General features: G+C 38.8%; 1 protein-coding gene across 1 annotated transcript; it reads right to left on the reverse strand.

The window, feature by feature from the left end:
- Positions 1 to 1,391: 1,391 nt before the first annotated feature.
- Positions 1,392 to 12,554, reverse strand: LOC117555131 (cystathionine gamma-lyase-like). Its single transcript, XM_034229867.1, has 12 exons — positions 12,264 to 12,554; positions 10,429 to 10,510; positions 10,142 to 10,237; positions 9,851 to 9,960; positions 9,116 to 9,250; positions 8,934 to 8,991; positions 8,596 to 8,673; positions 7,550 to 7,702; positions 6,716 to 6,837; positions 6,118 to 6,170; positions 5,597 to 5,735; positions 1,392 to 2,832 (listed from the first exon to the last, which is right to left on the reverse strand). The coding sequence occupies exons 1-12, from the start codon at positions 12,447 to 12,449 to the stop codon at positions 2,815 to 2,817; spliced, it is 1,230 nt and encodes a 409-aa protein (XP_034085758.1). The 5' UTR covers positions 12,450 to 12,554; the 3' UTR covers positions 1,392 to 2,814.
- Positions 12,555 to 12,907: the final 353 nt, after the last annotated feature.

Consider the following 12,907-nt stretch of genomic DNA (forward strand, 5'->3'; position numbering starts at 1 on the left):
TTCTACGTGTCTAAAGACACAGCTAGAAAGATGCTGTGATGAAACTGGCAAACGGAAGTTGCCTGAATGCTTCTCAACTGATGATGTAAATAATAGACTTTTGTGGGCAGTCAGAACATTCTCTGATTGCAAGGTAAGGCTGTAACAGACAACATCAGCCCTTTTTCATTTGTTGAAGTGCTCGACCTTCAAGTCAAAGGAATAGTTTCACTTTGATGAGAAAAAAATGTTTTTGTGAATTGCTGTAGTTCTCAAATACTCCCTAGTGTGACTAACATGACCATGCTGTTTACAGTTTATGTCACTTCACAGGATTTCTGGTAACGCAAGTCAATATTTCAAACCCCTTTTTGCCACTGTCACACAGCCAGACGCCTTCCAAGCTCTAAAGCTCTTATCTACATATTTGCTTACTTAATGTCATCTAAGACTTTAGATGTGATGGAGGGCAGACGGCCTCCAGTAAATGCAAGTGGGTGGCTTCTTTTTTTATCAGTGATGCAACAGATTGAGATCACACATTAGGAATAAAAACAGCCACTTTGTTTATATTCGAGACTTAAGCCGCACATTTTGACGAATGATAGCCGACATTATGAAGCAGTGAATGTAGTACAGTCATATTTGTAAAATAAACATCTAAAGCCCACGCAGACACACTGTGTCTCCACTTGGTCGCATCGTCAGACTTTTATTCATGTTTGAGACTCATCTGATGGAGTAAAAAAGTCCCCTGTTGACTGAAGAGAGCTGATCAACAAACCTGCACTGAATGACGACGCTTTTAAAGAAAGTTAAACCCCTCACACTCACCGACAAGATCCCTTCACATGAGTCAAATCCGGGTGAGAGGAGAGCTGAATTTCAAACACCTCAGTAGCACCTCTATTTTAAATGCTGGGCCTTCCCTCAGCCCTGTTTCCATTTGTTCCACCGCTTCCCCCTGAATATACACAAGCTAACTGGACGTGCCAGGTTTCATTAAGACTTCAGGGGCAGAGTTTGTGGCGGCTAAATGATCAAATCAGCCTTTGGCAGAGATTAAAAAGGTAGCAGCATGGCTTAGACAAAACCCTAATGGCTGATCAGAAGCACCTTGGAGGTATAAAACCCATTACATGCTCTTAAGTTACAATAAATTAAAGTTCCAGTCAACCTTAACCTTTTAAAGATTATAATTGATCCGAGCATCCTGGTGGAAATGTTATTGAGTACGACAACTTGCTCTGTTGATCCATAATCCAAGACCCCGCAGTGTGCAGCTCACCACTATCCTGGACTAAATTAGATGTGGCTTGTCGACTGTCTACGATTACTGATGCTGAACTCACATTAACACTGCTTCAAGTTTGTAAATCGAATGGTTGAGAGGAAGTGAGAGACGCAGAGACTTCTACTGCAAACTGATTTTAATGGATTTGTCGGTTACATATATGACATTGATTGTGAGTGGTCTGTTCCAAATGAGGTGAATACTTGAGCAGTGATGCAACATGTGACTACAGGAGAGCAGAAGGTGGAAGTGGCTGAGTGAAATACGCATGTTCTGCCCTTGGGGGGTGAAATGTTGCTTTGTTCATTAGCCCAAACACGTTGACTTGAGTTGAAGAGCACTCATCTACCGTTTCAGTTATAATTATTCATCAGGAACATTAAGAGGAATACTCCAGTAGCAGCCTTCAGTTGTTACTATGAAAACCTTCAACATCATCATTGCTGGGAAATGATGCTCCAAATAAGGCATATGCTTAACAAACATACCTAATGTATTGGCTAATAGCCTGATTAGTCTCAAACATGAGGAATAGGACTCCTCTCATCTTTACAAGGAAGACTCTACATTAAGCATAATATCAATCATATCAATATTCTGGAATCAAATGCACACACTTTTATCCATTCTTTTTGAATGGAGTTTTTCTTTTGTTCTTTTGGGGATTTTAATGGTTTTGAAGAACCTTAAATATTTGAGCTATATTATATATAATATTAAAGAAAATCTGTCTGACTTTTCAACAATAGATGGGGGCGTTGGCTTCGCTTGCATTAGTCTAATAAGATATTATTATTATTGTCTAAATGTAATCTTTTACAGAAGACACCAAGCCTGCTAGAATTATGAATACACATAACAGCTGCAGTACAAAGGGCAGTGACGTTTTGAGACTGCATTAAAACTAGGATGCAAACCTGAACACAACGTTTACAGCGAGATTATACAGAAACTACAGTTAAAAAAAAAAAAAGGTCGATGGCACTCTTTGGGCAAAATGTTAAAAAGCCTTCAATCATTAGGCTTTTTCATGGTCAAATTCTAAAAATAGAAATGTCTTTTAAACTGTAAACACTGATGAAAGCCGTTTGTGCTTCTCAGTGGGGTCTAAGAGACATTCGATTAAAGGCTTTTTAAGTTTTCGCCAGAAGAATTCATTGAACCTTTCTTATTTTTTCAAAACGTTTGTGTTCCTTACAAAATAGCACCTTCATCAAGCATTGCAGACCTTTTCTTTTAAAGAAAATTGTGTTTTCCTGCAGAAAGTCATACTAAAAACTTTTGACTGAATAAGAAAAACAAGGAAACAAAGCAAACTCAGCATAATTACCTTATTACCTTATACAGGATTACAACTGATGTTCTAGAAAGAGGCATTTAAACAATTCACTGGTAAAAATTGAGTTAATTATTCACAGATGGCACAACTTGTTCCCTGATGTTGAATCTCTGCAAGCGTTGATCTGCGATGATTTGATATTTCAGTTCTTCATCTCGACTGACTGATTTCAACCTCAGCCTGGAGGATCCCTGAAGACATTTCATTTCTTCTTTGGATGCTATTAAAAGACAACAGGAAAAGAAAAAGAAAGACCAGTGAAATCAATAATCTGTACAGCCAGTAAGCAGCAAACAGACAAGAGGTTCCAGTTGATAACCTACATTCTTTGCGGAAATGACAAACACTTTCTTGAAGAAAAACAAAAAGACAGTCAATTATCCTCTTTACGCTTGAAGTGCTGAGTCAGTATGCTAAAGCGTCTCCGATAAAGACAAGGCAAACGCAGATTAACTGAGGGGCCCACCCCAGAGAAAACATGTCAATAAAACACCACAGAACCAGCATTTCACAGCAATAATGCTGCAAATGGCATTGACCTTTGGTAGAGCTCAAAATGGTTAACAGCAAAGTTTGTCATTGAAAACTAACCCTGGGATGAGGGTGATTGACCGGATATGTAACCGCCTGTCCCAATCTGACCTGCCGTCTCACACAATTAAACGATTCACCCATCAGAGGTGCCTTTTACCCCGAACCACACCGTCATTAGGAGATATTTGTCTCCATTTAATTTCCATTTGCTGCGGATGATCAGCAAAGCGATTCCGAGACATTATCTGAATCCTGGAGAGGAGGTGCAGCCCGCCATGCAGGATACGGCTGCATGACGGGGCAAAAAAAGGTTTTAGTAAACTTACATTTCATAGTAATGCAGCCAGTCAGTTGTTATCGCTCAAAAGCAGCACAATAGAGCTTGTTTAATGAAGTTTAAATCCAATAAAAGGTTTCTCTTTATGCATCTATGGATACAGTACAAAAACACAAAACAAATGATCTCATACTGTGAATTTAATGAAAGCTCAGCTACCAGGACAGAAATAAAGACAGAGGTACAATAAAACCTCAAATGTAAGCACCATTCATCGAGTGGAAAGAAAGTGATAAAAATGCAGATGTCTGAACTGGCTCTAGAGATCTGAGGGCCAAATGTACCGGTACATGGAGAAATGCTAAAACTGAGCCATAAATGTGGGAATGGATTTTGGCCACATTGGAGTACTTCTGATAACCCATGTGTTGGCCTACAAAGTAGAAATACTTTGGTATTTTTCAACAACTAAAATATTGTCGACTACATGCATTTTTTGAAGATATAACACTTTCAGAGGGGAACATAAGGAGTGACTTGGGATGGATGAATACACCACAGCCCTCGACAAAGTTCACAGTATGCAACCACTGCATACCTAACTCAATCCTGGTCTGCAACTCTTCCTGTCCTGGCTCTCCCTAAATAATCCCCAAGATAATTGCCCCTTTCTTCTCCAGGCCTGATCTGTCTTTATTTTAACAGACCTGGCCTATTCTGCACTACACGGGTCAAATAGAGGGTTTTTTTAAGTAGCAGCTTGCTTGGTTCCAATTCCATAAGGGAACAGTTTCTTAGATGTTCGAAATTAGATAGTCCACTAAATGTTTTCTTGAAATATGTCCATTTCCTTTCAAATATAATGCACCAGCAATTATATTTGTTATTATTGTGTTTGTCCACAGAGCTCTGAGATTAGATATAACCTTGTACTTGTAAGGGGTGCATTTAGCCTTGTTAATCATTTACATACCACACGTGTGGCAACTAGATCTCTTTCACAGCAGTCACACCATAAAGCTCAGCGTAAGGAAGTGAGATTTGGTTAAGTAAAGAGAAAGTGGATCATCAAATACCCATACATTTTTTGTGAAATGTTCTGGTGGCAACATTTGCAATTACATTGCTTGAAAGCAATTAGATTTTTTTATAGAAATTAATTTATGTATGGCACAGGCCTTCTGACACCATGAGCCCCCCCTCCCTCAGACAAGACCCTTAACACTGCCTGCCATCATCATGCCATCTCTTTTAGGACTGTTTGCCTTAATGTAAAAAATAATTGAGGAAAAAAGGTTGATATTAAAGGTTTTTTTTATTTCCATTTTTATTATCTGTCCTATTTGTTAGATAATCATGCTATATGTTTTTGAAATTGCAGTACCCATAATGCTCTGAGTTTTCCTCTGCTTACAGTCTTAATCCAGTTCTTACAAGTGATGAGAATTAACTGAATGTTAATGTCCCAGAAATCCAAATATGCCAGGTGTTTTGTGAAACCTCTTATTATTATTGTTGCAACGTGTTTCATTATGTTTTTAAATAAAGAAGCTTCAGAAGTATTTTCTATTCCGTTAGATTTTCCTACTTTATGAATGGACCAACATTTCTAAAATACCACAGAATGACTTGATGTGATGTTAAGTAAACATATTTAGGTTATCTGGTGGGTGTAAGCACACGTTTTCTTTTATCAGTAGCAGTGGAAGATTACTCAACAGTTCACTCTTGTCAATCATTGACCCTCTGACGTCTGTTTTTTTCATCAGTTCACAGAAAAGACCATGACCAAGTGATGACAGCCTAATGCTTTGAAGAAGCCATACATAAATAAGCCATAATCAAGAAAAAAATTGCCCCATCTCACCTTGAAATGGGTATTTTTTCCCTCATTAGTTTTATAGAAAAGGCCTCAACACATTATTCAAACCAAGAAGCCTTTTTTTCACAGCGAAACACTTCTTAATCATCTTGGCTGTTCTTTGGTTTCACTGTATCAAACTCAAAAGACATGTGCTCTCGCTTTCATTATCTGAAGAACAAGTTAGTGTGCCATCACTTATTTAGGGAGCAGAATATGATAAAACCCTCCCACAACTGTGGCGCCATCCTTTTAACGGCTGATGAAATGGATGATTGACTTTCTGATACTCTGGTGTTGGATGTTACTCACAGCAGCAGCCAGGGCCTGCTCCAGGTCTTGGATGATGTCCGCCTCGTTCTCCAGGCCCACAGAGAGCCGGATGAGCGTGTCACTGATCCCCAGGGCAGTCCTCTCGTTTTCTGGCACTGATGCATGGGTCATAATCGCCCTAAATTATGATAGAAGAGAAGACAGTGTCGCATAGATATGAGCCATAAACAGGAAGATGACCAGTTTTTTTTTAAGATTGGATTACAGCACAGACATAGACTTTATAATGGAAATAAAGTGTCCCAATTAAAATCGGTTACAGAGATAGATATATGGATTATTTCCCTTGATATCTGCTGCCCCCTTGTGGTGCTCTAGTAACATTACATCTTTCTTGGGTTACAGTTGCTCAAAGTTTCAGTTTTGTAATGTTTTTCACTGTATTGCGGTTCCTGTCACTTGTTTTCGAAACACAGTCTGCATTTTAGTGCTGTTAAATATCAAACATTTTAAAAATATGTATGAAATGTTTATTTGGAAAATCCTTTAAAGATACTTACGGATGTTCTGCTAAACTTTCATATCCACCTAGACTCTCAGCTATGGCAAACAACTAAAACAAGGAGAAGAAGGAATTAAAACATAGGTCAGACAAAAGATAAGTAACCAACTACAGAAAGTTACCAAACACCATGGTCATATTTTTTTTTACACACTTCAATCTTATCTTCCTGTGAGAACATGAGCTGAGGACTGATGATTACCTTACATTTAATTATTTTTAAGATGCTGTTTAAGAAATCCATTTAGTGAGTACTTGGCCAAGGTGAACACATTTTATGATTTTTGGGATGTACTCAAAAACATTATTTAGATGCAGTTAGTTTTATGACAGCCCTTAAATGTGCAAATTGCAACATCATGTTTATAGCACCCTTTTATGAGTGAAACATTGTAATTACTGTTTCACCTCAGCAGCTACGGGACAAATCTGCAAGTAGGACTTCAGTGTTTTGCTAAGGCACCCTTATAGCTGTGGTTTAAATGTTGTTTCACCAGTCTGGGAATCTATTAAAGTCATTTTGAAAACATCACTTCACAGTATTGCCTTTCTACAACACACAAAACTGAGAAAACCAAAATGAACTGTCAAATGACCTTGAGGTTACTGAGGAAGGCGCTGGCGTGCTCCAGTTTCCCCTTAATGTAGAAGGTGATCATCCCCGGACACCCGGTGCATTGTTTCTTCACCACTTCATGCTGGGGGTGAGAGGGCAGGCCTATGTAGAGGGACAGTTCAAAGCAGTCAGGTGATGCAAAATAAGATGTTTCTTCCTCACTTAAATATGGAAAAAGTTGGTGTCGTGGGCTTAAACACGCTGGTCATTTGCATTGTTATTTCTGAATATCCATGCAAGCAGTTCAGAGCTTCTTTGAATTTGAGTTACAGACCATATTTATTCTAAACATGCTCTTCTAGTTTGTTCTAACCCTTGAATGTTTACTCCTCCTTTGTTTCACACTGCTATTCAAGCAGCTACAGGTGAAGATGTAGGTTGTAGTTGTAGAGGTCATAGAAGGAAACGATAAAAAACACCAAAATGCAAGGGTTAATGGGAGGCGATGAGTTAATAACATCGGGCAGCCAGCCGGTAGGAATGATTAGCAAACCTTACATACCAAAATCAAAGGTTTGTATGTGTTTTGTGCTAGTATGACAATCAGAAAGCAATTAGAGGTAGGGGTGATGAAGAATCCATTATCCTTACATAAAAAAGACAAAACATGTTAATATTTGTCAGCAGAGTTGCTTATGAGAAAAATTGAGCATTTGCTCATGTGCCCAAGTTTGTAACGATTTAGCAACAAGTCTTATATCTACATACACTAGTAAACAATTAGGTAGCGACAACGGCCACACCTTTGCAAATATCCGGTTTGGTAGGGAGGTTGTATTTCACACTTGTTTGCTACATTAGAGTGACAGTTTACCTGGGAAAATGACTTTCTCCACCCTGGGATCTGCCTCCAGGAACTTGGCAGCAGCCATGGCGTTCTTAAAGTGGCACTCCATGCGCAGGTGAAGTGTCTTCAGTCCACGGTTACACAGGAAGCAGTCAAAGGGAGACGGTACACATCCCAGTGCTGACCAAATGGGTGGGGAGAAAATGAGGTCACAAAGCTTCCCAAAACCCAGATCAGGCAAACAACAAAAGCATAAACAATACCTCCTTCTGAAGAGCTTTTTAAATTGGTGCAGAACATTATACTCTGGGGTATATGTTGGTTGTTTAGTGAATGAATGGAGGTCAGGTTGAAATAACAAGTCCACCAAATACTGTGGCACAGCAGGATATGAGCTTCATTTATGAATCCAAAACTTTCTGAGGTCTGTGCCCGGAATTTACATTTCATTTTCAGATATAAAAGTGGTAACACCAGAGTCACTAAACATTTGGCTTCTTCTTTGATGCCCAGAAATCACTTTCGAAGGTATTTGCAGACTTTCTGTTAAATGACTTTATTGCACTCTTCTATTGTTAAGTATACCTAAAGCAGTCAGTCTTGTCTGTTAGAGCCAGTATTTTTTTTTGATAAGAAAGGCCACCTAATTTTGACGTCTGTAGTCAACACACTATAAAAGACGACAATTCCCACGGTGCCTCCTCTAAAGTGACAGTGATACCTGCTAGAAAGACGCTGTCGAGGAACAGTTTTTAACCGTATAATTACCCTTTAAGTTATATAAGCATTATCAAGAGAGAAATAATACACAAGTTGTTTGTTATTTTAGCTTATTTGTTTTGAATATTGTAAAGGACTCTTTTATTTGTAGCACATCATGTAAAAGTTAGTTATTTTATTTTGAGCAATCTGTTTAAGGCGTATATTGGCTTGATAGATAAACAAGGAAGGAAGCCACGCCATTGTCAGTTAACTGACATTATGTAAAAACAGGTTATGTTAACCAACATTAAATTTTGCATTTAGTCAAAGGGACTGCTTAAGTAGTTTTCTATGTTGTTCTTTTGACTCACCATTTTGCAGATAACTCAGTCGCTCAAACAGGTCATCCCGGTTTGTTGAGGCCAGACCCATTACCACGTCACTGTGCCCTTTCAAATGAAAAGAAAGAACAATATGTTACTTTGATATTAATGTAGATCAAGTCTTGTAATGTCCTAGAACAGGGATCACCAGCTTTACAAATGAGCTGTTTGCCGGTGAAAACTACTGACTGCAGATCATTCTCATTCCTCATTTTGAAACATAACCATGCAGACTGATGAATTACTTTACTGTTTTTCATATTTGGATTATATTACATTGGAAAGAAATCTTATGCTAGTGAAATAAGTAAATGTGCAGAACCTACCGTTCATGTATTTGGTAGCTGAATACATGCAGATATCTGCTCCGAAAGCCAGGGGGCGCTGAGAATACACAAGACAATCACATGAATTAAGGTCTTGTTTCGACAAAAGCCTTTAATTTGATAGCCATTAAACTGCCGTTTAGAAATTAATCGAGCATGAAGTGTACATCTGTCACTCTCACCTGGAAGTAGGCAGACATAAAGGTGTTGTCCACGACCACCACTATGTCTTTGTTGAACTCATGGACCAAATCAGAACAGGCCTTGATGTCCACAACCTTCATGGTGGGATTGGTGGGCGTCTCAATCCACACCAGCTACAGAAAGAAGCAGCAGGTTTAGGAAGGTGTGGAAAAATGGTGGTGCTCAGTTTTGCCCTTTCACTATACCTCTAAAATATAAATTACTTGTTGAGTTCAATACATTGAAACCATATTTTTATTGAACATTAACCACTCAACTTAACATGGAAGACACCGATACAAAAAACACATCAAAAATAATGATTATAACATTTAAAGTGCTGTTTTCTACTGATGCTACCTTTTAAATAATTAAATTAGTCCATGGGTGTAATATCTTGCACAATGTGTTTATTGTTGCGACATTTTTCATAGCAATAACAATTGAAAAGACAATATTATACAGCCCTAGCAATGACTGTTATGGAAAAATATCTGCAAGACAGCTTACTTACTGCACCTAGAACCATCATAACACAAAGTGCTGATTCACAATGACTGCTTTGAAATTGGCTAACACCAAATGACACACCAAATTATTTGACATTGTATTAAAATAAGCCTTTAAGCAGCAGCTATAAAAGGACTGGGTGATAAAAAACAGTTTGAAGAGAGACCAAAGAAAGCTACAAGGAGACAAAGTGCACTTTATTAATGAATTATTCTTTGACTTACTTTGGTGTTGGGCTTGAGAGCGGCCTTCAGCAGCTCTGGCTTTGTAAAGTCGGCAAAAGACACCTCTGTACCAGTTTGAGAAGCAATTTTTTGGAAGTAGCGGTTTGTGCCTTGAAAAATAAAAACAGAGTTTCAATTCCGCGTGTGGTTCAAAACCAACTCAGGAGAAAATATGCTTCCACTTTTACACTATTAACTATTGTGTGAGGAAATGGTGGGCTTCTAGTGGCATATGGAAATGGTTGCATCATATTATTCTACACAGTAATCAGTAACAGAGTGGTGCCTCACCTCCGTACACGTCGTCCATGCAGAGGATGCCATCTCCCACCTTGAGCATGTGAGTGATGGTGACAGTGGCTGCCAGCCCCGAGGCAACAGCAATGCCTGCAGGGAAAAAGCACAACAGTCTGTGAGAACAAACATCCTTCTTTTGTCAGAGGAATTACAGGCGGAAAATCAACTTCTTACATAATGATCAATGTTTGAGTCATATTCAACAATTTGCTGAATCATTCCTTCTTGTAAAATATGCATGTCATGATTATGTGGGCATCTGTTATAATAGCATCACTTACAATACTTGGCTCCATCCACAGCAGCCACAGCCTTCTCAAGACAGTCTCTTGAAGGGTTCCCACTCCGGCTGTATTCATAGCCCTACATAAAAACATGATTAGAAGATATTTTAGTAACCTAAATCAACATTTGTAATAGTGCACTGTGTTTCAAACAACAAAAAGCAGTGTTTTGGAAGAAAATCAGTCAAAATACAAGTAAGGGTAATTCAAGACCCCTCTGCTTAGTTGTGCTTTAATACATTTTAGCCCAGCAGGAAAAGAACACTGGAATCAACCTATCATAGAATCTTCGTTGACTTTAAACCGAGTCTAGATGTGTTACGGTTGCTGTTTGTCTGCTAGGTTCACGGGTTTAATGTAATCTCCAAACTTGTTTGCGCTTGCCACCTTCACCTGCAGCCAGCGCCTACAATTATTGGATCAAGGCTGAAACTGTGAGAACACCCAGGGCAACTGAGAAAAGAACAACTCACTTTCAACAGAGCTGCAAAAATGATTTGAGTTAGTACTTGACAACTACTAAATTAAACGTGAACTATTTTGATCATTTGGAATTCAGTAATTGTTTGAGTCAATCCAGCTTAAAAAATATGAATATTTCCCGTTTTTGTTGTTGTATTCCTCTATGGCAGTTAACTGAAATATCCTTGACTTGTGAACAAAACAGGACATTTGAGGTCGCAGCTTAGGCCTTGGGGAACATTGTCACAATGTTCTGTCTGACATTTTATAGATGCAACATTGAATCAAGAAAATAATGAACAGATTAAATTGGGAATTCAAATATTTGTTATTTTCCGCCCTACTTTCTCAAGCATGTTAGACAGCTGGCTATGATAAAGTCTGGATGTTGTTGAGTGATACATGGGGCTGTGGTAAAGCAAACAGTGGATAAGCTTTATGCAACTGTTGCTGTCAGAGTAGTCAACCTATTTCTGAAAGAGCAGCAGCTGCCGTTTTGAAAGGTAAAATATATTTTCCAAACGTGGTGAAATTGAGGCATTGTGAGCTCAGTGAGGATATTGTGGGAGTACATACCAGGGTCCACAAAACAAGGTTGAGAGGTCAGAAGATCAGCGTAAGCGGTGTAAAGGCGTATTCATTTTAGTTTGACAATTTCATTGAGGAGGCCGATGTAGCTGTTAATTCTATACGCTTCGAGATTAGCCTTACAACTGGGAAACATTAAACAGCACTCATTCCTTCCTTAATACTTAGTGTGAAAAAATAAACATGAGTAAGCCTAAATTACCTCTGCTCTCAACACCTTTTTATGTGCTTTTTGTGTGAGAATGTAATAACAATGGCACATCCAGAATGGCAATATGTAAAACAATTCATGACTACTACCTACTTTTTAATCTTTTTTTTAAAAACTTGTTTGCAAAAAGCTTACTACCTGAACTGCGGGAGCATTTGGAAGTGAATGAGTAACTTGAGTTTAACCCTCGGACCAGTTTTAGTCTGGATTCCCAGACATGGCCTAAAGGGGAAATACATGCAGTCAAGATGAATAGTACAGTTTGGAATTATTGAAATACTTTATCTATCTATCCATCCATCATAGACAAAAGAGTGATTCAGTCAATACTGATTATATCTTGAAATATATTCTGATAACTATATGTATATGTTATCAGATATATGTATATTATATTTAGCTTCAGAGACATAATGTTACATGACTTTAATTTGATTTGAAAAAACAACAAATGAACATGTTCCGTTATAGCCCTCTTAAGTCCACGTGAATGAGGCTGAATAAGGTCTGCTTCCTACATGTGCATACCACCGGAACATAGCGTCACCCCAAGACATAACGGGCTACTTACGGCATGCTTTCCTGGTCCGAACTGTTTGAATGTGGTAGAAAGGGAAATCGGCGGCACTACAGCCATTGATTTCCATTGCTCCGGTTCCTGGCCGACGTGAATAGCATCAGTGGCGAAGGATTTGTACGGCTCTCTAAAGCCGGCGAACAAATCGCTCTGCTCTTCTGGTTTGTGGTTTTGATCCATGGCAACGCGCTCCTCTCAATGTGTAAGCTACCACAGTGCAATGAGGCTGGTTAAGCATTGCCACTGTTCTTTACAGTCCTTACGTATATCGGGGAAACGTGGACGTGCACTGCTCGTCTCTGTGAGCCAATCAACGCCCATCAACAAGCGCAGGAAGGCTCTGATTGGTGGTTCGGCGGGGGCGTCCAACACACATGACGCAGAACGTTGTTTGCGTGCTTGTGTGTGCGCTGTAGTGATGCAACGTTTCCTGTTGCTTGAGTAAGAGGGGCAACCGGTGTCTTTTGTATTTAACTTTGTTTCAGATTTACTTAATTTATTATATAATTTATTTATAAGCTCAATATGGGTTTATTTGTATTTATTTGATGTCTGTTGGTGATGTTTTCAACAATTGACCGACCACTATGAAAAGAGTGTCCAAATTTAAATCGAGATTAAGAAGCTGTTTTTTTTAC

Source organism: Gymnodraco acuticeps, unplaced genomic scaffold (genome assembly GCF_902827175.1).
Source record: "Gymnodraco acuticeps unplaced genomic scaffold, fGymAcu1.1, whole genome shotgun sequence".
NCBI classification, from domain to species: Eukaryota; Metazoa; Chordata; class Actinopteri; order Perciformes; family Bathydraconidae; genus Gymnodraco; species Gymnodraco acuticeps.

What these genes read in the sequence shown, in the direction of transcription:
- LOC117555131 (XM_034229867.1), bottom strand. Translation starts at nt 12,449, where the DNA reads ATGGATCAAAACCACAAACCAGAAGAGCAGAGCGATTTGTTCGCCGGC. An exon ending in TTATGTCTGCCTACTTCCAG is followed by an intron (nt 8,992 to 9,115) that starts GTGAGAGTGACA and finishes GTGTATTCTCAG; the next exon opens with CGCCCCCTGGCTTTCGGAGC. An exon ending in GGAGAAAGTCATTTTCCCAG is followed by an intron (nt 6,838 to 7,549) that starts GTAAACTGTCAC and finishes CCCTCTACATAG; the next exon opens with GCCTGCCCTCTCACCCCCAG.